General features: G+C 40.7%; 2 protein-coding genes and 2 non-coding genes across 4 annotated transcripts; all 4 read left to right on the plus strand.

Moving 5' to 3' along the window:
* The first annotated feature begins 3,224 nt into the window (after positions 1–3,224).
* On the plus strand, positions 3,225–23,256 carry NCBP3 (nuclear cap binding subunit 3). Its single transcript, XM_063341420.1, has 13 exons — positions 3,225–3,467; positions 5,176–5,241; positions 6,901–7,006; positions 7,975–8,100; positions 10,462–10,590; positions 12,861–12,934; positions 13,850–13,958; positions 14,698–14,797; positions 15,134–15,240; positions 16,352–16,637; positions 17,462–17,619; positions 18,845–19,009; positions 19,532–23,256. The coding sequence occupies exons 1-13, from the start codon at positions 3,315–3,317 to the stop codon at positions 19,765–19,767; spliced, it is 1,815 nt and encodes a 604-aa protein (XP_063197490.1). The 5' UTR covers positions 3,225–3,314; the 3' UTR covers positions 19,768–23,256.
* Positions 23,168–25,893, plus strand: LOC134518840 (uncharacterized). Its single transcript, XM_063342089.1, has 5 exons — positions 23,168–23,660; positions 24,392–24,418; positions 24,897–24,976; positions 25,252–25,307; positions 25,727–25,893. Exons 1-5 carry the CDS (start codon positions 23,168–23,170, stop codon positions 25,737–25,739), a joined length of 669 nt encoding a protein of 222 aa, XP_063198159.1. The 3' UTR covers positions 25,740–25,893.
* Positions 24,689–24,763, plus strand: LOC134519080 (small nucleolar RNA SNORD49). Its single transcript, XR_010072130.1, has one exon. It is a non-coding gene; the product is annotated as a small nucleolar RNA SNORD49 (small nucleolar RNA).
* Positions 25,579–25,652, plus strand: LOC134519086 (small nucleolar RNA SNORD65). Its single transcript, XR_010072136.1, has one exon. It is a non-coding gene; the product is annotated as a small nucleolar RNA SNORD65 (small nucleolar RNA).
* Positions 25,894–27,304: the final 1,411 nt, after the last annotated feature.

Raw genomic sequence — 27,304 nt, forward strand, 5'->3', positions numbered from 1 at the left:
TGTTTTCATGGGGCTGCAGGCTGAATTGGGCCAATGAGCTGTTCTGGGGTTAAAAATAGAAAAAGTTTATTTTTACGCAGGGCAGTTCACTGACTGTGTTACCGCAGGGGCCTGCAAACAGGGAAGAGCTTAAGTTCCACCGGTGCCACAGGAATGCGTGTGTGCATGCACATGCACAAAATATGAATGATGTCTGTAAGAATGGAGGAATATTTACCGCTTTAAGATTGTTCTCCAAGATCTCTTAAATTCCAGGGTAATATCTATAAATGTCTATTGAATTCTGTTCCACCTGTGCTCAATTCTGTGAGCTTTTTCCAGAAAGGAATGTGCTTTTCCAACTGTGTGGTCTCCATGTGGCAGCACTTGCATAAACACAATGTTAGACCACAGCTGTCCTTAACTGGCTGACAGCATCTCTGCTTTCTTCTAGGGCACTTTGGAACGTGATAATTGTCTCAGGGATGGGACTTCGGCATTGTGTCGGGTGACTGGGGTTGTATTAACCTTCACAATAGCCCAGTGAGAAAATATTCAGTTGTACAGGTGGGAGCCTGTGGTTCACCAAATATCTAAGAAGACACCAGGTACTTGATTTCAACTTGTCTGATGATTTAACAAATGAACATCCTTCCTCTGCTGTTCTCTCTCCAGATGGACTGTAGGTAGGAGCCAGTCGTAATCTATTTGGAAGCTAGAGTCCCGGTTTCCCTGGTGACGTGTGGCATTTGGTAAGCCAGTTGCACGAATAGCACGCTTCCATGTCAGGTTTTTCACAGATTTGAAAAGCTGCAGGTCCTTGTTGAGAGGCCAGGACACTGGGAGAGTTAAATTACAGCAGCAAGACAAGGTGTCCGTTCTGTTCAGTCGTTCACAGACTTCAAACAAACAAACCAGGACTTTCTTACAATGGCAAAATTCACCATTTTTCTGACTCCACTGTAAAAAAGTCTCCTTTTGACCGAGGGCCCACAGGCTGCTGTTTTTCCCCCTCCTTTTCCCGTCCCCACCCTTGTACCGCATCTCTCCCCCGGTTTTCAGCTGAATCGCAAAACCGCGGGAGGTTTTCATCAGGTTTGGGTTCCTCTACTGGAAGCAGCTGGGAATCTTATTGCAAGAGTTCCCTCTGGTGGTCAGGGATGGGGAAAGGAATAACACTTCCCTGCTGTCAGACGCTCCGTTTGCCACTTTTGCACTGAAATGATTTCTTGTTCAGTCATTTTCTGGGCCTTGTAACAGCCTTTCCTGACTTAGGGCTTCTCCAGATAATGATAACCTTTTCCAAATTCCCTTTTCCTTCAGTAGTTTACTACCCTTGACCCATCCGTTCTGCACGAGGGCTACAATAAAGGTGGAGCCCTGCTGCACAAACCTGCTTCCTGCACAGGCAGGGGGATTGCAGCCTGAGGCGAATGTGAAAGAAAGTCTCAGAAGAATAAAAATAAATGAGCTTGTCATTCTGAAGAAGTCACTGTTAATAACGAGATTTTGAAAGAAGTAAAATATCAAGAGAATATTCCATTCACTGACCTGGCAGTAAAAGCCCCACCGGCACCCGGGCTTTGTTTTCCTCTCCTGATTTGATTGTCCCATTCAGCCTAGAGATGATTTTTTCCTAAGGAGCTCTAAAACTTTGGCAACTGATCTGAAGCCGCAGTTAATTGGTAGAAAGTTTCTTGCTGAGTTTGGTGAAGGAAGTCTTGAAATTCTGCCAGGCGGAGAGCGCTGTGGTGCAGCAGTGTTCTGTCCTAGGCGACATTCAAGGGTGTTAAAACAAAATAAGGAAACATCTGGGTTAACTGAAGGCTTCGCCTGCTAATGACAGCATCCTGGTGTCACACAGTCCTGCCCCAGCCAGGACTCGAAGGGTTTGGCTTTGGAAATCTGGTCTAGATCACGAACGGCAATACCGTGCCCTACTTACAAAATTAAAGGAGGAAAAGGTGCATGGTTTGGTTTCTTTTCCCCGTGAACCTCAAGAAGTAGTGTTTTCTGCCACAGAAATGTGCTTCCTCTTGCAATTATTGCAATTATTTCGGAATCCGCTGCTCGCAGGATGTGTCTGTGTCCTGTTTGCTCCTGGTGTTTAGGTTCTGGGTGGGCGGCCTCTACCGTAACTGTTCACACCGGCCTTGGCAGCATCGCCCATGTCGGAGGGTCCTGCCAGATGCTGGCTACATGATGTCACCGCCAAATATAGCACTTTTGGTGAATGCAGGTGACATTGGCTATTGTGCAAAAACCTCTGCACAGAGACTCTTAAAAATAAATGAGCTTGGAGTGTGTGATGGGTAGCGAGAAGATATATTAGCCCCACTGGGTTATGCGTAAGGGGAGGATGTCGCCAGCTGCAAAATTTCTTTGTGAAAAGGTCAAAATTTGCCAGTGGATTTTGCTGGGAAGTCCCGTCAATTGGGAGGGAAACTGACATATCGCAGGAGTATTTTGGTTTGAAAACGTGCAGAACTGAGGAATGGAGCAGCCTAAGCAGGGTGCAAGGGTCCTGCAGCGGGGGAAATATTAGGAATTCTTACTGAAATTGGCTGGTGTGGCTGAACGGGGGTGATGACGTGGCGTGGAGCCCTTCGGTTGTGGTATCACAAACTGGAAACGACGATGCCAAGGCAGGAACGAGCCCTCGGCTAGAGCAGGGTTCTGGTCCGCTGTGTGCGAGAGGGACACAGCTGATTAGTGTTAATTAGGGGAACGAGGAGCTTGTTGCATGGGGAGAGATAAGACCAATACTGTTATTTAGGCTGAGGGGGGAGAGGGCTGCTCTCTCCTGAACATGGGGGTGGGAAAACAGCACTTGGCAAAGAGAATAACCAAGCCCAAAACCAACGGGATACAGACACTGCGGAGAGCTGTAAGCTGAAAATTCGCTTTGTTTTACCAGAAGTGTAAAATTCCGCCGGGATCTTTCTCTAGCACGGAAGGGGGGCAAAATGAACACTTTAAGAATCCAGATCGCTGTTTAAACAAATTGTTGCGGGAAGCAGAGCCTGCTATAACGAGGTCTGGGCCTGCCCCCCGCCCCGGGTCTGTGTTTCCACACACCCCGCGCTTGGCTCCCCGCTGAGGCAGCCCCTGCGGGGAAAATGGCGGCGGGGCCCTCCCGCTCCCCGTGGCGCTGGAGGACCGGCGGCGCCGCGCTCTCCCCACCTCTCTATGGCCTGAGACCCCCTCCAACCGCCTCTCGCCTCGGGTGGCGCTCTACCCGCCCGGACGGTCTCGGTGGTGGTTCCGGGCGGCGGCGCTCTGGGCGGCGGCGGCGCCGTCTCGCTGGCCGAGCGGAGGGCGGGCCTGGCGGAGCCATGGCGGCCGTGCGGGGCCTGCGGATCTCGGTGAAGGCGGAGGCGACGGCGACAACGGCGGAGGCGCGCGGCCCGGAGCCTGAACCTATGGAAGTGGAAGAGGGCGAGCTGGAGACCATCCCTGTGAGGCGCTCGCTCCGGGAGCTCATTCCGGTGAGGAGCGTGCGGTGGGGTCACGGGCAGGGGGGACGAGAGGACCAGCTCCTGAGGGGGGCCGGGTACGTGGGTGGGGGTGAGGATCTGCGGGGGTTTGTAAGGGCATTTGGGGGTACATTCGTGGGAAAGGGGGCGACGTGGGGTGTGTGCGGGGAAGCGATGGGGTGAGGATGGCGGGAGAAGGGGCATGAGGGGGGCTTAGGGGTGTCTGAGGGGAGTTTGGGGGCAAACTGTAAGAGGAAGCGTCCGGGTTGTGCTTGGGAATGAAGGCAGTAAAGGAGGTGGTGAAGAAGAGGATTTGGGATGTAGTGGTGGACTGTATACGGCAGCTGTGGGTGGAAGAGTGTAAAAGCAGCGCTTGATGAAAGGAACGCAGGGAATACCCAGAGTGGGGAGCAGGGAGGTTAACTGGGAGAACTGAGTCAGAGGCACTGGAAATGCGGGCCCTGATGGGTGGGGTTTGAGGGTTTTCAATACCCCTCCCCCCCTTTTTTCATTTTTGCTAATTGTTCCCGTACGCATTTTAGTAGGATTAACGTTTAATACCTAAAAATGGGTCAGAGTTCTTCTAAACTCTTAAGTGGTCTTTTGCTCTCAAAACTTGTGTGGAAATTACTTTAGAAACAAATCTCTAATTAACTGAGCTACCAACGTGCCTGAGCTTCTACCAAATATGTAGCCTAAGAGACAGCATCCTCCTTGTGCTTCATGACTCAACCTTAGACAGTGGGGGTTTTAACTTTAAAAATAATGTTTATTTTGCTTTTTCTTTTTAATAACTAAACATTTGGCAGCATTAGACAAACTTTGATGCTGTTACTAAGAAAAGCAGTTAGATTGTGCGTACTTTGGTATTTCTAAACTGACACTGGCTACTTGCTAGAAAAAGTCCTTTAGCCAATATAATTATTGCAGCGCAAGTGTAAACGACACATTTATCCCTAGAGAAAGCAAGATGTTTTCTTCCAGCCTCAAGCTGGTGGTAGTTCTGAGGGTGCCAGGGTGAAGATGTACCGTTTTTACATGGAAGGGTCAGAGTTAGGTCACTGGTCCAAGGTCTGTGTGGTTTAGTGCAGTCTTGTGAATTCCACAGTCCTGATCAGTGGAAATGAAACTTGTAATTTCTTTTTTTTCCCCACATAATTCTCCATTTATACTCTTTATCAGTAGGGTGGTATCAAAACAGTAATGTTTCATCCTGATGGTATTTGGAAGTGGGGTTTGAAATAACGGTAAGAATGGAGTAAAACTTAGTTGTTTAGGTGTGGATATTGTTTGACGTACTGACTTTTGAGACTAGAAGTTGCAAATTGACACTTCAGAGACAGGTATCACTGTTAAATCCGTTCACGTTTACAAGGAAATTATACCTGAAACCAAAACGGTGGAAGTTTTAGTTAGGAAAAGTGTTTGATGACTTCACCTGGATTGCTGAGAGGGAGTAAGTAAAAACCTAAGCAGTGGCAGAAACTAAATTTTGCCACAGGAAAGAATGCTTCCAGTAAAGGAAGTTTGGTTCAGTTCATATGCTTTTACTTGACTGACATCAGTGAGGGTTATCGCTTGTGTGTACCTGTCTGTCTAGGGATGCGTCTTGGAGAAGAGAATATATTTCTTGTAGAAGTGGCCCTATTTTTTTTCAGCATAGCAAGTATGTTGCTTTCAGTGTTCATTGAGATTTCGTCACTGTTTTGCTTTGTTTCAGGACACTAGTAGGAGATATGAAAACAAAGCTGGAAGTTTCATTACTGGGATAGATGTAACATCCAAGGTAATTTTTGTGTTATCGTTCTTCAACGTATTTTAATTATTGCTACTGGAAAGGAGAAACCATTTCATTTATTTCTTCCCCAACATGCACAGAAGCTTAGCCTCATGTTCATATAGCTGACATTTTTCGACAACTAGGGAATTCTCCTTTTATTGGTTTTGGCCTGTATCAGGACCTGATATCTCTTGTAAACTGTGAGAATTAGCATTTTTAAGTTACAAAAATTTGTGTGCCAGAACCTGAAAATGTTTCTATTGAAATTGCCTTGGTGCCACTCGATATTGCAAAACAAAGTGCTTTGAGACAAGCCGGCTGTGGGTTTTCCTCTTAGGTCAGTGACAGAAGGAAGAACAAGTGCTTGGCAGGAAAATCTAGTTTCATTGCCTCGTATCTTCCAAGGGAATCTTATTGTTTAATTATTTAAGACATAGTTTGAAGAATGTGAACAGCTGTTGCATTTAAATAACTTAAAGTTACATAATTCTGTGTAACTTAATCCTGCAGTTCGTCTCTGTACGTTTACTACCAAATTGGCTGTTGTTTCATATTGTACAATTGACCGCTGTATCTAGCATTTGGTAGTGGAGAAAAAGCGTTTAGTGCTATACTTTATAGGACTGATACAATTTTACATGTTCTAACAAATATGAATCCCCACCACAACAGTGTGTTGACAAATGACATGAATTCCCATTTTGCATTACAGAAGCTCAGAAGACTGTGCTTATCAAAGAGTACAAAAAGGATTCCAGATGAAGGCTGAAAATCAGCTTTTTGTCTTTAATATCTGGCTTGTGTGCACTGTAATTTGGTAAATAATTTGAAGTTCCCCTCGTCAGGGCAAAGGTGTCATCTGTTCTTAGGTCCTTTAATGCTGCAGCTCTGAAAAACTTTAAGAAATGTGGTCAAATACATTTTGGCAATCTTTAAAAACTAGTAAAAAGCCCATGTTTATTTGGATATCATTGGTGGCAGTTCTTGTGTAATCACAGTTGTATTTCAAATTTGACTTTGGTTAGTAAGGTCCAAAAATCTATAATGCTTCCTAATAAATTCTGTAGAATAAGGAGTTTCTCAGTCAGTTTGAAAAATTACACAAGACCCACATAAGCTGTTGCTCATGAGCTACTTAAAAGCAGCTTGAATTGCCAGTCTAAATAAGATCTCTCTAGTCAGCACTCCAGCTAGTATTGTTAAATTCACGCTCGGAGAGGCGAGTTTACATTTTTGTATATATTTAAAAAACAGACAGGGAAAATTATCTGTAATCTTAAAAGATGGATTTTGCATGTGGTAGAAATGCTTGTTTTAAGAGAGCTTTTTTTGAGCACAGTCCCTGTATGTTTGTTAGGAAGGAAAAAAGATAATGTTACTGTTCCATCATGGAGTCTGAGCATTGTCCAAGACACCTTGTTTTCCATGCATCTTATTTCCCATTATGGTGTTGGGCTTAGATTAAAACTGTTACGTAGCACAGAAATGTTTTAGTAAATTATTTCTACATTCTGAAACTTATAAGTCTCTTAAGAATTGATAGAATTATTAATATAGATTGCTACTGTCTGTTAGATTGTATTTTAAATATCTGGTCCTTCAGTGTAACTTGTTGGGAATGCTGCTGTGATTCCTGTTTTGACTGCATTGTTTGGCATTTCACAGGAAGCAATTGAGAAAAAGGAACAAAGAGCAAAACGCTTTCATTTTCGAGCTGAAGTGAATCTCGCCCAAAGGAATGTGGCGCTGGATCGGGACATGATGAAGAAAGGTATGAATTTATCTAACAGACAAGAAGAAAAGATCCCTTTGTTTACTTCCTCACAGTTCCTTTCCTTGATATATGTTGTAATATTTCCTGCGTCCCCAGAGGTTTTTCCAGTTCATTGCCAAAAGAAATCACTTTGGGTGATTTTTTTCATGTTTTTGTTTTAATGCCATTACTTTTTAAACTACTTGACAGTTGTCATTTCACTCCTTGATTTTTACCAACCCCAGAAAGCAGAAATAATTTTTTATGTACCTTATTACTGTTTGGCAACGGCACCTAATGCTACGTATCCAAGATTCATTTTCTGGATCAGTACTGCTTTAAGAATGTATAAATTCTTTGAAAAGACCGTGTACGAGCGGAGGACTCTGTGTCCCATGCACAGTGAGATCAGATTCTGTGCTGTACGTACAGTGAAGCTGGCTGGTTGCGCATGTGCTCTTAGATGGCAAGCTGGGCATGTTGGAATATAAGCAGATCAGCTGGGAGATGTGTGCACAACAGATTGGCGCTTTTGGCATTCGGTTAGTTCTCAGGGCTTTTTTTTCCAGCTGGCGGCTTGGATCTGCTAAGCCGTGGCCTATAACAGCTCTCCATCAGATGGGGAAGTGCTTTGTACACATGTCCTGCTCACAGGCCTCATTAGTATTCCGGCTCTTCAGTACTTCATGGCAGTACTTTGGCAGCATTAAAAAAAAAAAGTTATTAAGGCAGTTTGATTGCTATGCAGTACCTGCATTTACCAATGCTTGTAATGTTACTTCTTTTTAATTCTCAATTTATTAAAGTTTTGCATTGTGGAATAATAATTCCAATTATGATGTTTTAGAATGGCGTATATCATACTTGCTTTAATTAGCTTCCCTTTAACTTCTTTGAAATGTTTGCTTTATAAACCCATATGTTACTGATATAAAAGCTTGCTCTATAGAAATGAGTACCAGTTTTGTATCTCTTCCTCTTTACAGCAATTCCTAAAGTGAGACTAGACACAATCTACATTTGTGGAGTGGATGAGATGAGTACACAGGACATCTTTGCTTATTTCAAAGAGTATCCTCCTGCTCATATTGAGTGGCTAGATGATACATCATGTAAGTAAATGGTTTATTGTTTGTAATTCTTATTCTTTTTTTAATATCAGTTATAGCTGTACTTCAGATGTCTTAGTGGCTTTCAAAGTCTTTGTCTGTCTCAATTTCTCTGTCATTTGCCTTAGTCTAAAGAGATTTAGAAGAAAAGAGTTAATAGCATATGGTGAAAATCAAACCCACTATCTGGTTGTCTATTTATTATTGGAAAAATATAGCATAGAATAACTTGCAGGTCTCTTAAGTGGGGGGAAAAAATGTCTAAAATTTTGTGCTGCTTACGTCTTGACATAAATGGTATACCTGCTTGTGAGTGTCAGAAAAGATGACATTCTGAGAGAAGGTTATTGAGCTGTGTGCAGTTAGGCAGGTTGGTACGCTTTTGTGCTGCAAAGGAGCAGACTTGCTGCCATATTTGTTTAGTGCATTCTCAAGTAGAAATTAGTGGGTGTAAGAAGGTAGCAGTTGAATGTGATTTACATAGATTGGAAAAGGAATGTAAATTCACACTACAAGGGCTGTTTCGGGGCGTAAGCAAGCAGTGAGATTGCCAGAAAGATACAAGGTTGTTGACAGTCATGCTTTCTTCGGTGATATTAATGAGCGTGCAAGAGCTGTTTGCTACAGTTTGGCGCTGGATCATGGAAATGGAAGGCTCCAAGATTGTCATGTGGCTAGAAATACTGTAACTGAAATTGCAGAAAAAGAAGTAGGAGCCAGTGCAGGTTTTCCAATTGGATTGGAATTGCTGGAAACTGATTTAGTGACAAGCATGGCTGAGACCTGAGAATTAGTAGCATGGTTCCCTGGAATGACCCTGAAGGAATTACGTTCAAGTGCCAGACGAAAGATACGGTATACTACGAAATATTGGTAACCATGAAGTCACTGTGTATGATGGCTTGATGTGCTGCCACAAGGTGACAGAAAATTTGAAATGCAGTGAGCCCTGGGTGGACAACTGCAGTAAAGAGCTGCTAGGGGAAGTTGTGGTGATGTGTAAGATAGCGAGTGCACAATTTAACTTTGTATCTGAGGCTACATTTCTAAGATTGTCTGATTATCCTTTTTCTTAGATATTAGATGTGTCAATTTAGTGTGAAACCAGAGTGAAATTGCAGCGCAAAAATGCAGGCTTCAGAGTTGTGATGGTACTTTACCCAATTATGGTTTATACACACATTTTTTAGTGATTAATTTTCACGCTGTATCTGAGTTAGCATGTCAGCTACATTTGGTGAAAATTCCAAGAAAAACATTGTCTTTTGAGGATAAATTTGAATGGTAGAAATTTTAACATTCCCAACTGAATTACATCTCAAGGTGTCTTAGGGCAAAGGTGAATTTAGACAGTGTTCTGTGTTTCAAACTGATGAACGTAAAATGATAAAGGCTTTGAAAATTCGGAGATGTGATGAGCAGGTAGGCATACATAAATGAAGAGTTATTAGCCAATCATTGAAGTTATTAGCCAATCATATCTGGGTGTTCTTCACCTTGTAAATCTTGTCTGTTCAAATAATTTAAAAGAGAATCTTTTATTTTGGGACACTGTAGTTTTCTTCATAGCTGAATACACTCTGCTTAACAGCAGAGCAGTAAATTACATTTGTTGCTGTATTTTGCACTGAATGCATCCATGCAGAAAGCTTTTGTTCAAAATCTATTTCTAAGCAGTTTTAGCTCTTTGAATTTCAGCATCTATAAAATGCTTTTAATTGGCCTAGTAAGTTATATTTTGGTACCATCTGATGATACTTAAGGCACGTATGAGGCATGTACCGAATCATGTTGTTAACCTGTGTACACTGTAATCTGTGCTTGAGCAGTCTCTCCTATTTTCCCACTTTTTGGAAAAGATTAACAGAATTCTGCAATGAGGTCCAAGGTTCTGTTAAATTGCAATTCTTTTTAGGGAAAAAAGTCAAGGCTGCTTTCTTCTTTTTTTTTTTTCTTCTTTTTTCTCCTTTAGTCACATTTGTGTAATAATACAGTCATGAAATACACTGACCCTGACGCAGTATCCTATTTTTCTGTGCTCAGAAAGCAGTCTCTAATATATATGGCTGTGCATTTCAGTGATTTTGGTTTTGATCAGTTGTTTGTTGTCACGCAACGAAAGCTGTGTTCCCTCCAGTTATCAAGTGTGTTGAAGAACATGACTTCCTCTGCACGAGGTATATTTGATGACTTCTTTGTCATGTCACTATATAAGAGCATTTCTGAGCTTTTGTAGTAATTTCCCTCCAGTAAGGCAGTGTATGTATTTACAAATTAATGTATTTAAATTATTATGTATTTAAATACACTGTATTTACAAATTATGAAATTTATTATTTTTCTGTGTGTTTATATATGTCATAGGTAATGTGGTCTGGCTTGATGAAGTAACAGCAACACGAGCTTTAATAAATATGAGTTCCTTGCCTGATCAGGAGAAAACAAAAAGCAGAGAAAACAATGAAGAGAAGACAGCTGAAAAACCCAAGAAAGGTAGATTGAGATATGCATATATAGACATCATCTAGTTAAATCAATGAAACTTTAAACTTGTGCTTGGGTATTGCATAATCTAAATTACTGAAGGAGCTTCTGTCGTACAGTTTCAGGTAAATGTATTCTGCCACTTTAAAAAAGGCTTTCATCTTGGAAACCTTTTGAAGAAGCTGCTTCTTAAAAGGTGGGTTGGAGCTAGACCAAAAGCAGTAATTCAGTCGATACCGAACATGTTAGATGCAGGGTCATATTCAGATATGATATTTATAGTGGTACATGTTGCACAGAAATAAATCAGGGTGGTGTGCGTACAAAGGCAGTAAAAGGATGGATATTAAGTGTGGAAAAAGCATGTGTAAGAAAATGTCCTATTTTTGAAATACCACAGTTAATTCCTTTCTTGATACATCGCCATCCTTTAAGTTCACACTGATGTGACTGTATCGCTTCACCACTGTATATATCATCTCTAAATTTGGCCGGGATACTTTTCAAGAAAGCAGCGCACTGAAAGGTCAGTTATAAAAGAGCAAAGCAGCGAAACTACATCTTTATGTTGTGATAAATTTGGTACCTGAATTGCAAATTGAATTGTAAATTTATTTTACTTTTATGGGTGAAAGTTTAAAAATCAGGCTTTTGCTACCGTAGGACTGCTTTGGTGTTAGGCTGGTGTGATAAATTACTGTGGTTCAAAGTACTGCGCCACACAGTACAAAGCAAAGAGAGATGATGTATTTATTAACTCTTCCATAGATATTTCTTAACCGTGCTATGTGAACAAAATGCAAGTAGCCGATCTCTCTATTAAGTATTTGCAGTGCTACCAAAAGGCTTTCTAGAAAGTCGGGTTTAGGGTTTGTAAAACTTCTGGGTCCTTCTAACTCATCGCCTTTTCTTGTTGCTTTTCTCTACAATGCAGAGGCTCCTCAGTCATCCATGTGACTTTAATTTTTGGGCAGATATTGATAATGCTTCAAGTAAGGCTTGTTATAAAGTTTTTGGAGATTAGTGACTGTCTTGTTTAAATGGAGCATAAATATATGTATTTAATCTTGTTGGCTATAAATTACATATTGCGTCATCATTACACCACATCTCAAAATAAAAACTGCCATCTAAATTACTCCTACATAAACTTGTTCACCTGTTCATCTGGAAAAGTGGGATATTGGATAAAGTACAAACTGTTCAATTACATCTTAAGGTGTGAGATGCATACAGGTATACTGGGGTAATCTGGCTCAGTTGCGTTCCTTTTTTAGATAGGAATTTGAGGGCTTTTTGGATGTTTAGGGAAGCAAGAGACTAATCTTTACTGTGAGAAGCTTATTGCCTGGGCGGGGGAGAAGTGGTGCTTGAGTGCTGTCCCTGATGGAACTTAATTATTCAGGTTTGAATTTGGCTAATTTGTTTACAGTTTGGTTAATTGCACTTTACTCCTTTCTTTGAACTTGGGTATATTTTCAGGATCTTTTGAACATCTGCTGCTCTCTATTATAAGTTTTCAAGTCTATTGTTGGGTAAGAGTAAGAACTCCAAAGTATAAGCATGTTGGGTTTTTTTTAAGTCTCTCTATGAAGTACTTTGAGATCTTTGCAAATGATATTGGTAGATGTTGATAGTTGTCCATAATCACTACTTTTCTTTTTTTCCTGAGGACTGAAAAAAAATATTCTGATAGAAATTTTCTTACACTGTGCTAAAAAGAACCTTGAAAAAATCTATGCATCTCACAATTTTATTAGTTCTGAAAGTGTGTACTTTTTTGTTAGTTAGTTCACTTTGAAATTAAGTCACTAAGGTTTTTTTTTTTCTCCTGCTCTCTCTCAGAAACTTCTAAGCTTTTGAATAATAACCCGTTTTACATTGTTAGTATTGGATACTTGTAGGTCCTTGCAGCATTTTAAAGGGAGGCTGAAGGAAGTAGGCTTTTATATGCCTTTTACAGTCTTGGCCTTGCTGAGCTCTCTCATACCCTGAAATGCAGGGCAATTGCATTTGCTTTCAAAGAATTAAATTAATCCAAGTGTGCTGGTGCAGGCAGTTATCTGCACAGGGCCTGTCTAGTTAATGTTATTCTGTGCTCATCTGTGCTTCAAATTTCTGTGGACACTTACTGTTTTAATTATTCTCTAGGCTGCACAGAAGAAAGGATAACACCTTCCGTTTGATTTCGGAGAATATAGGTAATAATAATCAAATGTGACTGACGCACTAAAATGGAGGTTATTTTTCCCCCCCCCCCCGCTTATTTTTCTTCTTAGAAAAACAGGAGGAAAGTTCTGATGATGAGACAGAAGAAGGCGAGGTTGAGGACGACAATCAAAGTGATGTTGAGGTGAGTACAGAAGGAAAGCGAAAACACTATTATGGAAGTTCTGCTCCGACTGGTGTAAAGTCTTCATAACGTTCTAGTTATAAGCATATATATTTGCAATTCACAATTTAGTTATCAAAGTAAATTAGATGGGGAAATGACAGGAAGTGCAGGTATGCTGTTGGTGAGAATAGCTACGTAAGAGTGTTTTGTGAAAGTAGATTTTGAAGAGTTGTAGGGCATCCAGCAAGTAAGAGCTAGACTGGCTGCTCCGTTTTGCTGAGAGGGGGCAATAAAAGAACAATAACGGATGGCGGTGGCCTTTTAGCAGTGAAGGCAGAGCTTAGAGACAAATAGGATTTAGGCTGTCCGTAGATTCGGGTGGGAATCAGTGTACGCATTGATGTTTTGTAAGTAATTTAATCTTCACTGGCTGAATATATAATAGGTGTGATTAGTATTTTGTTTAGGAATGGCTCAGTGAACACTCATACATCATGGAAGTCTGAATTTTAGTTTCTATAAAGCAGATATAAATGAAAAAAAAGCGCCTCTTGGTCATTGTATGAAGCATGAGAACCTGTTAGTAAAACCATTTAGGTATGAAACAAGCAAAAAATTCAAATAGTTGTTTTCAGTGTCCAAGTTGTGCTATTTATTTTCTGCATTTCAGTCAGTAGTGTAGTGTCATTTGAAAATTATTGGATTTAATAATCGGAGATAATGTTATGAAGCAAGAAAAGGAAATATTTTAAATCTTCAGGGCAAATTACTTTAAAAATTGACATTACTTTGTCAAGAAAAAAAGCAGAGTTCATTTGAACATCATTTGAAAAGTAACTTAATAATCAGTTGATTGCTTCTCTGTAAGCAATCCATTTTTGTTCAACGGTAATTTTATTTTTGAGTCCAAAATACCTTTTTTGCCCCCCAAAGTTGGATGCCCTCTCCCAGGTAGAAGAGGATTCTCTCCTGCGTAATGATCTTCGCCCTGCCAATAAACTGGCTAAAGGAAACAAGCTATTCATGAGATTTGCTACTAAAGGTAAATGAACAGCTTAACAAGCATAATGAATTAATTGCTTGTTGTAGTTTTTATTTGTTAACTAATTAATGACTCAAAGTACCTAATTTTTATTTGCAAAATTGTTAGGTTTTTTGCTAATCATTAGATATTAAGATTTTGCAATAAATCCGCATTTAATGTGTGAGTTAAATCCAGTTCAAGTTGTATGAGAACTATTGTACATAAAATTTTTATCTTGAGCTCAGGGCATTCTTCCCAATACCATAGAACAGGTTTTATGATGCCCTTCTCCACAGAGGTAAATTTCGCGTTTTATAAATATGAAAATCATTTGAGACGCTAACGAGGTGTTAGTGGAAATGACTGCTAAATACAGTTGAGATATTAAATGGTATTTATGAGTAAAATGAAAATCCATATAATGTCTGGGCCATGTGGGAAGTGAGACATCCATAAAGAAAAGAAAGGCCGTGATTAAGGTAAGTATAGCCTCCAGCACTGACAGTGGGATGTACTGCTCTCTTAAGCTGATATGTAGAAACTGAGTCTCCCTAGAATTAAGTTTCTGGACACAAATAAAACTGTGGTGGTAGGAAGAATTTCAGAGGTGTCAGCAAAATTGTATCCTTCACGAAGGAGATTAAAGTAATGCTGACCTCTAAAACATATTCAGTCTTTGACTGGATGGTTATTTATTTTTATGCTAGTGCTGTAAGGTATATTCTAAGAGGGAAATATTCCTTTTATGTTTTTTCAGATGACAAAAAAGAGCTGGGAGCTGCAAGGCGAAGCCAGTATTACATGAAATACGGCAATCCGAATTACGGTGGCATGAAGGGAATTCTTAGCAATTCTTGGTGAGTATTGGGCAGAGGAATTGGAATGGTGCAGTAATTGGACAAGATGGTCTAAAACTGTTGTAATTTGTGGATTTTCTTTCTCTTCAGTTTATGTAGATGCTTCTTATGCATAAATACAATGTTTTTGCAATGTGACTATGAATTTGCAAGGGGAGTGTTTTCTCATGAAAATAAAGAATGTTTGTACTGAAAATTTTTAAACCAATCTCTGACATAAATATATGTCTGCTATCAAAGTGAGTCATAATTGCACGTCTTAATCTAGGACTGAATATGGCTCATTCATTATGCCTTTTCTGTGACAGGAATGTCATTCTTTTTACGGTGTTTCAGGAAACGAAGGTACCATTCGCGTCGAATCCATCGGGATGTGATAAAGAAAAGGACGCTTATTGGGGATGATGTTGGCCTGACAACTCCTTATAAACATCGTCATTCAGGTAATTGATGCCGGTGTGTCAACCCTTCGACCCTGTAAGAACACAACCAGGGAATGGAGGGCTGAAAAGGACCTTCAGCAGTGCCTCGTCTAATCCCCTGCGGTGCAGGAAAGTGACATGTACTTTTAAAAAAGATAACCTATAACTGAATCACATTTTAAGAGGTTGCAGGGAACAACCGAGGCAGAAGCTGCACGCTGCTCATTGGCTTACCAAAAGAGCTGCTACTTGTTACGCGGTGTTTTTCTTTTACAAATTTAGGAGATGAGGGCTATAGTATCAAGGGCAAAAAGAAGGGATAACTTAAACTTCTTCACAATTTGTCCTACTTGCTATGTCAGTTCTTCTGTTCTATGAAAAAGCAAGCTCTAGATGTAGAACAATAAAGATTAGAAAATTCCATTAATTAGGCTTGAATATCTTCATCTACTCCCTAAGGTAGGGGGTGTGCATTAGAAAAATAATTGGTGTAAAAATCTTTGGTGTGAGACAAATACAGCGTCAAAGTTTCATATGAGTGGCCTGTTAAAAATACAGCCGTGGATGTGGCAAATCTCATGGAAAATTTTGCATGTTAATAACATACTGCTTCCTGAAAAGGTGCTTGCATACTGCTGAGGACTAAATTTAAGTTGTTGATTTATATTTAAATCAGTATATGTGATAAATTCATACTAATGATAGTTTCTTTTTGGCATTACTGCTTCCAGGACTTGAAAGGATTATCACGGAGCCTGCGGTTGTCACATTAAACCCTGCGAGATCATAGGAATTGATGGTTCAGGCAGTATGAGCTGCACCTACTACAAGAGGCAGTTGTACTTTACATATTCAGCCCAGCTTTATGCTTGAGCAGGCTTCTGAGACAGTAAACACCACGGACCTTTTTGTCCTGTGGTGACTTTCTTCCCCTTAAACTATTCTGTAATACATATTCTACTTAGAATATTTTGCAAAATATTCTCTCTCCTTAGCCTCAGAGAACTACAAAGGCTCATTTGTAGGGGATCATTAATTACAGTGTTTTTCTTTTTTTTTTGGTATTGGTTTTAAGGTACCTTATAAGATATGAATGATAAACTTCAGTTTATCAGAATCTGTTTTGCTACAGGCTTAATAAATGTTCCTGAAGAGCCTATTGAGGAGGAAGAAGAGGAGGAAGAAGATCAGGATATGGATGAAGATGACAGAGTTGTGGTAGAGTACCGTGATGAACTGCAAGCTTTCAAACAGTCCCGAGACCGCAGCGCAGCAAGACGATCGAGTGCTAGTGCATCGGATTCTGATGAAATGGACTATGATCTTGAACTGAAAATGATATCAACGCCCTCTCCCAAAAAGAGCATGAAGATGACAATGTATGCAGATGAGGTGGAATCTCAACTGAAAAATATTAGGTAAAAGTTTCTTATTCTTTAAAAGTAGCAGTGAAAAGGCATTCTAAATTTTAATTAGTGACAGAGCTGTCAAAGCTTAAAGACAAACTGTTGAAGCTACTCTTTCAATTCTTAACACAACTTTGTAGTAGATATTTTAAAAAGAAATACAAAATACAGAAAACGCTGATACAGGCTTTTAATTGTAATTGACATTTGTAAAATACGGCTTCCTTTGCAGATTTCTGTAACCCTGCTTATTGATAATAGTGAAGCTCAAAGTGGAATCAATAGAAATATATGCAAGCAAGCACAGTTAACTTCTTGCATTTCGTAGCTAGGCCAGGGAGAAAAAACTCCTTTCTCTTTTCCTTTTACCCCTTCCTTTTTTCTCAGAAAGAAGAATGACCCTTAGAAGTTGATGACTAAAAGGAATTTACATTCATTATGGGCATATTAACCAAAATCACATATAATGTAGATTACTAAAATAACTTTAATGTACGTCCCTTCAGTAGTATGATTATACTTCATTATAATGTCAAGTCTTTCAGCAATTTTCCCGTTGCTTATCTGCTCTGAATTTTGATCCAGAGACACAAACATAAGGAGACAAACTCGATACCTGCCTTGAAATGGTTACTGAGGTATTCATGTGATTATTGCTAAGTTTGGGATTCTGACTGGAACTCGTGCTCTTCTAACTAATGTTTTTAGCTCTGTTTCTCTAGAGAAATCCTGATATTACTGTTTTCTATGATGTAATTTTCATACAAGAAGACTTAAGAACTATACTAGTTGTCATTTCATTTGAGGGATGTTAAATCTATTGCCTGTTTTTTTAGGAATTCCATGCGAGCAGATAGCATAGCAACCAGTAACATCAAAAATCGGATTGGCAGTAAAGGATCATCAGAGAAAGTCGCAGATGTAAGACTACTGTTAGAAGAAAAACGTCAGAATAATACTGGGCCGCGTCAGCCAAACAGCACTGTAAAATCAGGTAATTTTAAACTCTTATATTGTGCAGAATTGCGACTGGCTCATTAAAATGGATATATTCACTTCACAACTGTGCTCCACTGCAACTAACAGACCTGGGGGAATTCCGTTCAGCAGCAGCTTCTGCATCCATACAGTTAATTTTTCTTCACTAAGAGACTGAATTGGGGATTGCTTTGGGGAAAAATTAAGTACATTTGAGTGAGAGTGACATTTATTTTTATCCAATTTATTTGCCTGTTTCTATTTCCCTCCGCTTTGTCTTTTTTGATTTCCTCACTCCTTGGTGCAGAGACCGTACAACTCTGAGGAACGCAGCATGTGGGGGAGCTCATGTAGAAAACGAAACATGAAACACTAGCTACTTACATGAAAGAACGTGTATTATGTGATCATAGATGTATTTTTTCAATTGGCAGGGTTTAGTTTTTGGGCTTAATTGACTGAGGCTTTTTTGACTACAGTATGTGTAATTTCAGCTACTTTTGACAGTACATAGTATGCAGGATTATCTGACTGATAAATGAAAGGTACTCTTTTGTATCAATGTAATGTTGAAGTTATGTTACTGTCTTTTACCCCTCCTGCACATTTTTGGGTTCTGACAAGTTGGCACATAAATCCTGTGACTTTGCCTTTATGCTTTTGTTTGAAACTTCTTCAAGACGAGGAATACCTAGCTAAACCAGGTAAACTTCTGAGCGTAAGGCTCACACCATGGGTTAAGTATCAATATATTTTGGATTCTTGTATTCTGTTTTTCATTTTATTCTGCAAAATATCAAGCAGTATTAGAATTCTAAAGCAAGATATCTGTTATCCAAAAAGAATGGTTGAAGGGGTACCAATTTTTGTATAATCGTACCTCATGCTGGATACATATATGCTGTGCTGCTAAAAGAGAAATGCAGCAAGCCATGGCATAACTTAGTTTTTTGAATTTAGTTTTTCAATCTTCAGGACATAGCACAACCTGAAAACATTAAATGTCAAATTTATTGCCAAAAAAAAAAGAAAAAGAAAAGTTAAATCTGGCTAAGTTTTATTGCAGACATTGCCAGGACTGAAATCTGAGTATGGAGGACTTAATGAAAAGAAAAGATATAAACAGAGAATCTGTCTAGTTTCAAGTTCTTCAAATTGTGCAATGAGGGTAAAATTAGCTGGCAGAGCTAAAGTAAATGCGTCGTGATTTTTGTAATTTTAATCACTGAAAATATCCCTAGATGTGCGGCAAAGACTGGGAAAAAGACCACATTCTCCAGAAGATAAACCTCCGAGTAGTACCTCTGCTCCTCGTCGAGAACCAATATCAGATGTACACAGCCGGTTAGGAATCCCCAAACAAGATGTAAAAGGCCTCTACTCTGATACCAGAGAGAAGAAATCAGGTTAGTTTTCTGGAGAAAATGTAATGCTGCAGTGCCTTTGATTTTAGAGTATGAGAGAAATCTGAGCAGAAAATCAGGAAGCATGTTCAGTTGAGTGAAATTCAAGATGAATTTGCAAATGTTTGTTCAGAGCTTTGAAATCTAAATACACGTAGGTAGGTTGAGATGAGTATGTTTTATGAACAATATTTTTACATAGCGATACTTAAAAGTAGAGGACTACTTTAAAATTGTGGTCAAAACGGGGCCCTAAAACAAGTGTAACAGATGCAATGGCACTTCAGACCTGTGTGTAGCATTCTCTGTAAATGGGAAACAGCGAACGGGACTGTGCTGAGCCTCCCATATTTTAATTTCAACTACTGCTTCAAAGCTTAGTAAGTTCCGTGCCAAACGTTACTGTGGGAGGAGTACGAGGAGCTTAGGGATGTGGTGAATTTAAGACTAGGTTCCTCAGACTGCCTCCAGAATTCCTCTTAGTCCTGTCTTTTTTTAAAAAATGTTTGTTTTTCATCTGACTAGGTAATTTATGGACCCGGTTAGGGTCTGCTCCGAAAACACAAGAAAAGACTTCAGATAAACCCGAAAACTCTGTGGCATCTCCAGAGGAAGACGATTCAGAGCTCCAGCGGGTTTGGGGTGCTCTCATTAAGGAAAAAGAACAGTCTCGGCAAAAAAAGAGCCGATTGGATAATTTACCATCTCTACAAATTGAAATCAGCCGAGAAAGCAGTTCTGGATCTGACACTGAATCATGATTGTTTTGACATTCTGATCCTCAAGATTGTGACTCTGCCGTGTGGCAAGATTTCCTTTGCCCAAAAGCTGGACACTGGCAAAGACTCTGCAGTGAAGGTTCCAGAAGTGTCTCTGTTCCTTTTATACAATAATAGAGATGCGTTTACCACTTGAAACCTAAAGCAGTCACGTTTGTCTGGAGTCTGTGGTTGGCCCTGTGTTACGTAGGGCATTGTCATATATGTTTATTACAGCAAACCTGTAGTTAATTCTAGCAAAACACTTTTCCCCAAGCTTTGAACTTAAAAAAAGAGGCAGAAGTGCTCTGTATTTTTAAGACTACCTTTTTGTTCTTAATATTTTTGACCTGGAGCCTTTTAGCAAAATATTTTACACAGTTCATCCAAAGAACAGGGCATTTCGTAATCAACATCATTGCCTTGCCCTTCTGGCTCTTACCAGCACCTTTCCTTTCCTCTTGAAGTAATAACAATAATGCTTCCTGGGTAGGCAGCCAGCAAGGATAAAGCATGAAGGGACTATGACGTTCCCTTCCTCCAAAATACTGAATGTAAATCTAAGCGAAACGTTTTAGTACAGTGAAATTTCACATAGTATCCAAGTAGCATCACTGCTCTCAAGGAATTCTGCTCGTTTCTTTTGGCGATACTCTATTCTGCTGTAGTAGGGATTGAGATGTTCAAGACTGCAAAGTTGGATGGTTGAGAATTGTGTAAATTCCCAAGGGTTTAAATTTTTTTTTTGTTACATGATGAGAAATTATATTTCCTTCATTTTATCTGTATTATGTTTCGAAGAAATCTAACAATTTAAAAACATCCACTTTTATATTTGTGAGAATTTTCATGTTGGCCACGGTGAAAGCTATAGTGGTGTTTTCCTATGTGCTGTTTAACTGTATATATATATATAACTAAAAGAGAAAAGGAAAACTATAGGATCACTGTCTCATGTCAATATTTTTGAATGTTCTTACTGTGTAGTACGCGTGGATGTGCACATGGTTGACTTGTTACCTTCAGCTTTTTTACCCGCATACCCTCTCTAGGTAGGAAAAAGGTTTGACTGGTGTGCACCTGCAATTTTTTCTTGTTGCCTGTGGCATTTATTTTAATTGCCAATAATTCTAAATAAGGAATAATGCTAGCACATCACATTCTGGTAAACAGAACAAGTAGCCAAAACATTGTCTGCTACACTTTGATAGTCTGAAAATTTGTTTGCTTTGTCCCTGTTTCCCAGGTTCTTTCAGTCCAAAACGTCTATGAATATCTCTTCCCCTTTCTGCTCTTTAACAAACAAATGGTTTTTTCCCCCCTATTTTTGTACTAAGTTGAAGTAGGTTTGAGGCTTCACAAAAGCAAGGAATCTGCAATTAACTTTTCTTATTGCTTTATTATGTGTAAGAATAGCAGCATGTAAAATTAACGGTAAAATGAAAGGTACAGTGACTAGAAGGGTAATCTGGGGACTGACTGGGCTTCAAGCCTTATTATTTCCTTGTTTTTTGACACTCATCCTTGATTTTATACTTAATTATTGAATATATAAATATGTCTCATAAAAGTACTGTTGAGAGTAAAGGACTGCAATGTCTGATCACTGTAATAATTCATTTTAACGTGCGCTTTCATTAATAGCCCTTCCAAAGCTTTCAAATAGAATCATACCCATACCATACCCATTTTTCCAACTTCCTGATAAAATTTATTTAACCAGTGTCTTTTTGCCAGTAAACCGTTGTGTTGTATTACTGCTTTGAATCCGTTATGACCTTTCCTTTTCCTGAAGGGAGATGGTAGATATGAACCTGGTCTATGAAGAGGGGCTTCTGCGTTGTGAACCCTGGCATGATTTAAGCTCAGCAGCTGGTTGTGTTCTACTGTTCATGTTGCTGAAAACCGCTGTGTTTCCTTGTAAATACTCACAACTTGAGCCTGGTGAAGGACAGGCTAACTGGTATGGAGGGCAGAATGGGAAGAGAGAATCTCTTCAACTGATAGAAAAGACCCTCAACTGGGTGAAATCAAGAAAAGCGATGTAGGCAAAGGCTCGTGTTGGAGGAATAGGAGCCATTGACACCGGTTCTGTTTTCCAGGTAGTCGTAATTACACCTTACGAATGTCTCCACATTAGTCGGGTCTGTCGTGTTTGTGGTTAGAGGGGAGGGTTACGTGCGTCAATGAGAGCATGGTAGCCTAGCTGCAAGAAAAATAGAGGTTCACTGTTGAAGGAAGGGACCTACAGAGAGGTTTGGCTGGTTGTTTTTTGTTTTTTTTTTTCATAGTTGAGTGTTTGCCTGGTTTTGCGTTTTATAGTGTACAGAGAAGCCTTGAAAAGTGTTTGCTGGTATCAGGGATTCTAGCTTTGGTCTTCCTTAGTTGCCTGAACATGAACTGCTGGGTTCTGATAATTAAAAATGAGCACTGAATCTGTAGCGAATGTTTTTCCCTCAACATGGTTAACTTAAATCTATTTGACCTAGAGAGAGATTGCATAGAGAATTTTGTTCTAAGTCCCCTTTTCGTTGTGGTCACCTGTTTTGCTCTTAGCTAACGTGTCCTTGATCTTGCACTGAACTCCCAAATATTTATGTATTCCAGGTTAGACAAATTGCAATGTCAGTGTAAGGAGGAAAATTAAGTAATTAGAACTCTTTGTGTAATAAAAAGAATGCAAGAACCTTCAAGGAATTTGATGCAGAAATTAATGTTCTGATACTGAGAAGTGCAATGTGCGTGTTTTACTAAAATGAACTTAAATTGCAAGAAGTTGTTTGGCTTTTGCTGGAGGATCTGTGCCTCGAAGGAAAAAATGGTTCGGAATTTTAGGTGACTCGTTACAGGACCACACTAGTCCTTCTTCTAGCAAGTTTTTGCTGTGTTGAAAAGCTCTTTTTTTTGGTAAATGGGGTTCAGGGGACTGTTATATTGTGGAAAAGAGATCTCTGTGCCTGCTGCTCCCCTCCGGCCGGTGTCAGTGTGGGGCGGGGGGGCGACTTCAAAGGGAGGGCCGCTTTTTTACAGACGGGGGCGAGGAAAGCAAAAACCTCTTATTTTCGGTTCAAGATGACATTATAATGTGAAAATAATGAGACTTTTATTTTAAACAGCTGTTCTGTTCCAAATAAAAGTGGTCCGAAATCACTCCGACCTCCCCAGTTTTGCTGGAACGCGCGTAACCAAGGGCAGCGCTGCTCCTCTTGGCGAAGGGCCAGCGGCTGCTCCCTTGGCTGCCCGCAGCGGGGCACATGAGGGTCCCCGCGCCGAGCTCCAGCCTGTCCCAGCCCAGTCGTAATGAGCCCGCTTTCCACTTGCCGAAGGTCAGGGTCCCACCAGCCCGGGACGCTGGGAGGAGCCCCAGGCCCGGCTCCTTCCCGGGCCACGCTGCGGGAAATGGATGCCTCGGCCCTCCCCCGCCTGGCGGGAGCAGTGGCACGGGCTGCCCCCCCGGCCGCGTAGTGGTACGTCCCAAGCCTTCATAAACGGCGGCCGGGAGCGTTTACGCCCTTTCCTCCAGCGTGCGCTGTGCGAGGTGGGATGGGGCTCGCGGGCCGCCGGGTGCGGTTGGACGTTGTGGAAAGCGGGCAGGCGGGAGGTGGAGGCCGGTTTATCGTTTAGCAGGCTGAGGTGCGGGTCTCCCCCCTCCGCCAGTGGTGGGTTGCGCCGTGCCTCCCCGTCCCCAGGGCGGCTCGGGCCGGGCCCGACCATCCGAGGCAGCCATGGGGGGCGGTGTGGCACGCGGGCGGCCGTTGGTGACGTGCGGGGAGTGGGGGGGTGGCCTCGGAGCACGCGGCGCCTGACTCCCCTTGTCCCCACAGGCCGGCCATGGGGGCGGACACGGGCACCGGGGGCCCCGCCTGCGGGGCCGGGACTGCTGGAACGGCTCCACGGTAGGTTACAAGGGGGTGGGCTGGGGCGGGAGGCCTGGGGGCGAGCGGGGTGTGTGTGTGTGAGGTAAAACCCCGCGGGCGGCCTGGTGCTGCCGTTGCCCAGCTCCTGGAGCTTGGGGGAGAGGCCTCGGAGGGCGAAGCTTCTCACATTCGGTTCCTTCCTCCTCATGAGCCTCCTGCCTGCTCACTTGCCCTTCTGAGGCAGGGTTTTGCCAAACCCAGAGCTCCGCGAGGCCTGTGGAGGTAACGCTTTTGTGGTTTGTGCCGGGCATTCGTATGCCTTCAAGGTTTTTTTATTTTATTTTTATGGCGATATTTTTCTAGCCAAGAGGTCACTGTTTTGGTTGTCTGATGTGCCAGACCCTTTCTGTGCAGTGAACGTCACAACCTTAGAACCGATGCTGTGTGAAATTTCAATTGAAAAATTGTCCTTATGGTAAATGTAGCCTGGCGAGCTGAGTAAGCGAGATTTCTGAGTTTCCTGACTAAAAACAGTTTAGAGAGGATTGTTGACTACTGAAAGGTGCCCCATATAAATATTTTGGTGATTCATGATATCAGTGCAAGCACAGGTGGAATTGCAAGCAGGCTGTTGGTGGTGAAGTTCTGTTTTTCGTGTGTTTTTGTTAAAAGTTTTTTTTTTTTTTAATGGATAAACGTACTTAATAATTGTTTAAAAATTACTGCTCAAGAGCATTCTGGTAATACTTCTCTTGCTTTTATTCCCACAGCAGAAGGATATCCTGAAGTAAAGAGTAAGTTAAAGTCTATTTTGAACTAAGCTTTGCAAAGTTGTTGAGAAAGTTCCAGGCCTTTTATGCTAATGGTGTAAAGCAGTTAAATACAGAACCGTTAATTGAAAATAACCTGTAATAATTACATCTTAAAGCAAGTTAAACGAATAAAAATGAATTAAAACTAGTTTTACTTAATGCCTTTTATAAACATTTATAAAAAAGTGGAAAATCTACAGCTGTTGGTTCAAGATGATACAATTACTTTGTTTTAAGTGATGAAGTACAGAAGCTGTTGATGATGATAACCCTGAATAGGAAGTGCCGTCAGATGCGAGAACTGACGATAACCTTCTTATTTGTCTGAAATAACAGCTGCATGCAGAGTTTGAGTTCTAGAAATTTGTATTCTAGAACTAATCAGGCAACTTTTCTTCGTACTTCCTTAGTGCTCCTGTGACACCTAACGTAGCTTCATGTCCATCTGTTTCACTTTATGTGCAGAGCCTGGTCTTTCCAGCTAAATGTGACACAATTAGGACTGGGAGCAGGTCGCTCTTTGGAGATGGCCATAATGTGAAGGTAAGTGATGAATTTCCCTGGATCATGTAGAGCTTTATACCAGGTGGAATCTAAGTTGAGAATAAATGAGACTTACAGGCTGTCAAAAGCTTGAGGGGCGTATTTTATACACTTAAACTTCATAGCTTGAATAAATCTGTTTTCCATCCTCTCATCCTCAGAATTTAAAGCCTGATACTTATTTCCTGGTATCTTTATGTTTAGGTTAGGTATAGCTTGCAGGTCTCATCTGCCATGAGATGATCGTTATTAATGCCTGCCAATTAATGTTACAGCTCTTCACAAGTCCCATGGAAGGCGGTGAGACAGCAAGAGCAGGAAATTCTTCTGGGTGAGTTTAGTAGTTCATCGTTGATGGTTTTTGGCTACAGTCTCAGAAACATGACCTAGTGGAGAATGTTCTCATTGACTGTGTTTCTAGTTCTGCCTACTCTTAGCTCTAAAAGTATAATTGATGAAGTTCTACGCAAATACTTAAAATGTGGACAGTAAATGTGTAAGAGTAGTTGTCTTCTGCACTACAGTTTTGCTGACAGCACTGTAGAGCAAAGGGATAATGGTCTTGCTTCTACTCGAAATGTATCAATTTACCTAAAGATATCATATGATGAAACTAACCAAAAATTGCTGGAATTACCGGCAGATTGACTGGTGGTGAGCAAAGGTTTTTCTGATGATATCTCCTGTATTAACAAATGGGTTAATATTTAGCGTTCAATGGTTTAACTTACCCATGCTGTTGTATTCCAGGTGTTCATGCTGAAAATGTCTGAGGAAGAAGGAATCCAATAAAACATGCTGGTGAGGTTGGAGACTAATGTTTGTAAACACTACATGTTTTTCTGCACTAAGGTGTTACATGGTAACAGTTGCAGTTTTGATTACACATACATTAAAATTCTCTCAAAAAACCCCAACTGGGTCTGGTTTTTGTCTCTTCACTGCATTAAGGAAAGATTTTCCATTACACAATACATATTTAATAAACATGCTGAGCGCTCCTGTAATTTGCTATATAATACGATAAAGTAGATGTATACACACTGCAGATAGCGTAATTGGGTTTTAGTTGTGTAAGCATTCTATCTGGTGTTTGGTAATTTACTTGCTTTAAACAGTTTAAAGAAGCGATACTAATACTGCTGCTGTAATTACTGGAGAGATTAGGCCTTAAATACCCCTAACAGCAAGAAGAGCAAATGCAGCTATTTCTGTAGCTTGTTCCAGGCTTTATGTTTCTTCATTATTTTGGCCTCAACCTTTATTTTGAAGCCTGCTACAGAGATGGCAGAATCTGTTCCTGCAGCAATAGCACTCTAGCTGATGTTCTGCATCTTTTCTAAATAATGGTCCAAATGTGCAAATCTAAAATTAATTGCCAGATGTGGAGAAAAGGAAAAGAGACGCGTACTCTGTGGCTTGTCAGCATTCTTCAGCAGTGTCCCTAGTATGAGTTAAAAGGGCTGCTTCTGTGATAATGACTCATTCCGAGATTGGTCTGCAATGGATGTTGATAAACAGAAGTTAAAAGCGTTCGGGGGGGGAATCTTGGGGACTTAAAATAGAGGTGCTTAAATAAAAAAAAAAAGGCATCTGAGGCTGAAATTCCTTATTATATTCATTACGCCAGTGTAACTAGGAGGCTATAATGCTTCAATGCTCTTTATAGGAGGTGTAGAAAGTAAGATTCTCATCAAACCTAGAACGATTGAGCGTGTCCGCGGAGGCAAACTTCGTGCAGATGTTGCTGATCCTTTTGCCCACTTGGTGTCACCAAGTGAAAGATTTTTGTACAGCCTTCCATAGCATGTGCTTTTTGAAAAAGGTCACCATCATTACTGAACTAATTCCTTGTGAGCATATGCTTATTCTCTGAGAAGAACTGAAGTAATGTTAACTGTACGTACCCAAGTAGAAGATGTTTTGGTGTTGCTTCTGAAAGTCAGACTTTGACCCAGTTGGAAGATTTCTAGAGGGATGTGGCTAGGAAACAGCCACTCAGGACAGATAAAAACAGTCAGAAGTGGTAGTTTGTGATTAATAATATTTTCACTGTAGCAGTTTAGTGTGAACAGCTCATTTGCCATAAAATAAAAAGCAGGATACAGCTTTGCTTAGGGGTTTGCAGTCCATAAAACCACTGTCACAGTGTGAGCTTGCTTATTTTCATGACGGGACAAAGGAAAAAAGCGGTGGTGACAGCGGGACATAAACGTTATTCCAGTCCTGGGTCACACGCGAGACTTGGGGACTGTCCCTGCTGTGACCGCCCTTCCCTGTGCGAGGTAGGTAAAGACCTGAATCTGGTTCTTGTCTTTTACCTTCTGA

Source organism: Chroicocephalus ridibundus, chromosome 7 (genome assembly GCF_963924245.1).
Source record: "Chroicocephalus ridibundus chromosome 7, bChrRid1.1, whole genome shotgun sequence".
NCBI lineage: Eukaryota > Metazoa > Chordata > Aves > Charadriiformes > Laridae > Chroicocephalus > Chroicocephalus ridibundus.

Bases quoted from the DNA above. Each gene is read 5' to 3' on its own strand.
- NCBP3 (XM_063341420.1), top strand. From the start codon at position 3,315: ATGGCGGCCGTGCGGGGCCTGCGGATCTCGGTGAAGGCGGAGGCGACG. The intron at 7,007-7,974 runs GTATGAATTTAT...TCCTCTTTACAG, and splicing joins TCGGGACATGATGAAGAAAG to CAATTCCTAAAGTGAGACTA. The intron at 17,620-18,844 runs GTAATTTTAAAC...AAATATCCCTAG, and splicing joins AAACAGCACTGTAAAATCAG to ATGTGCGGCAAAGACTGGGA.
- LOC134518840 (XM_063342089.1), top strand. From the start codon at position 23,168: ATGCCTCGGCCCTCCCCCGCCTGGCGGGAGCAGTGGCACGGGCTGCCC. The intron at 24,419-24,896 runs AGTTAAAGTCTA...CACTTTATGTGC, and splicing joins ATATCCTGAAGTAAAGAGTA to AGAGCCTGGTCTTTCCAGCT. The intron at 24,977-25,251 runs GTAAGTGATGAA...TTAATGTTACAG, and splicing joins GAGATGGCCATAATGTGAAG to CTCTTCACAAGTCCCATGGA.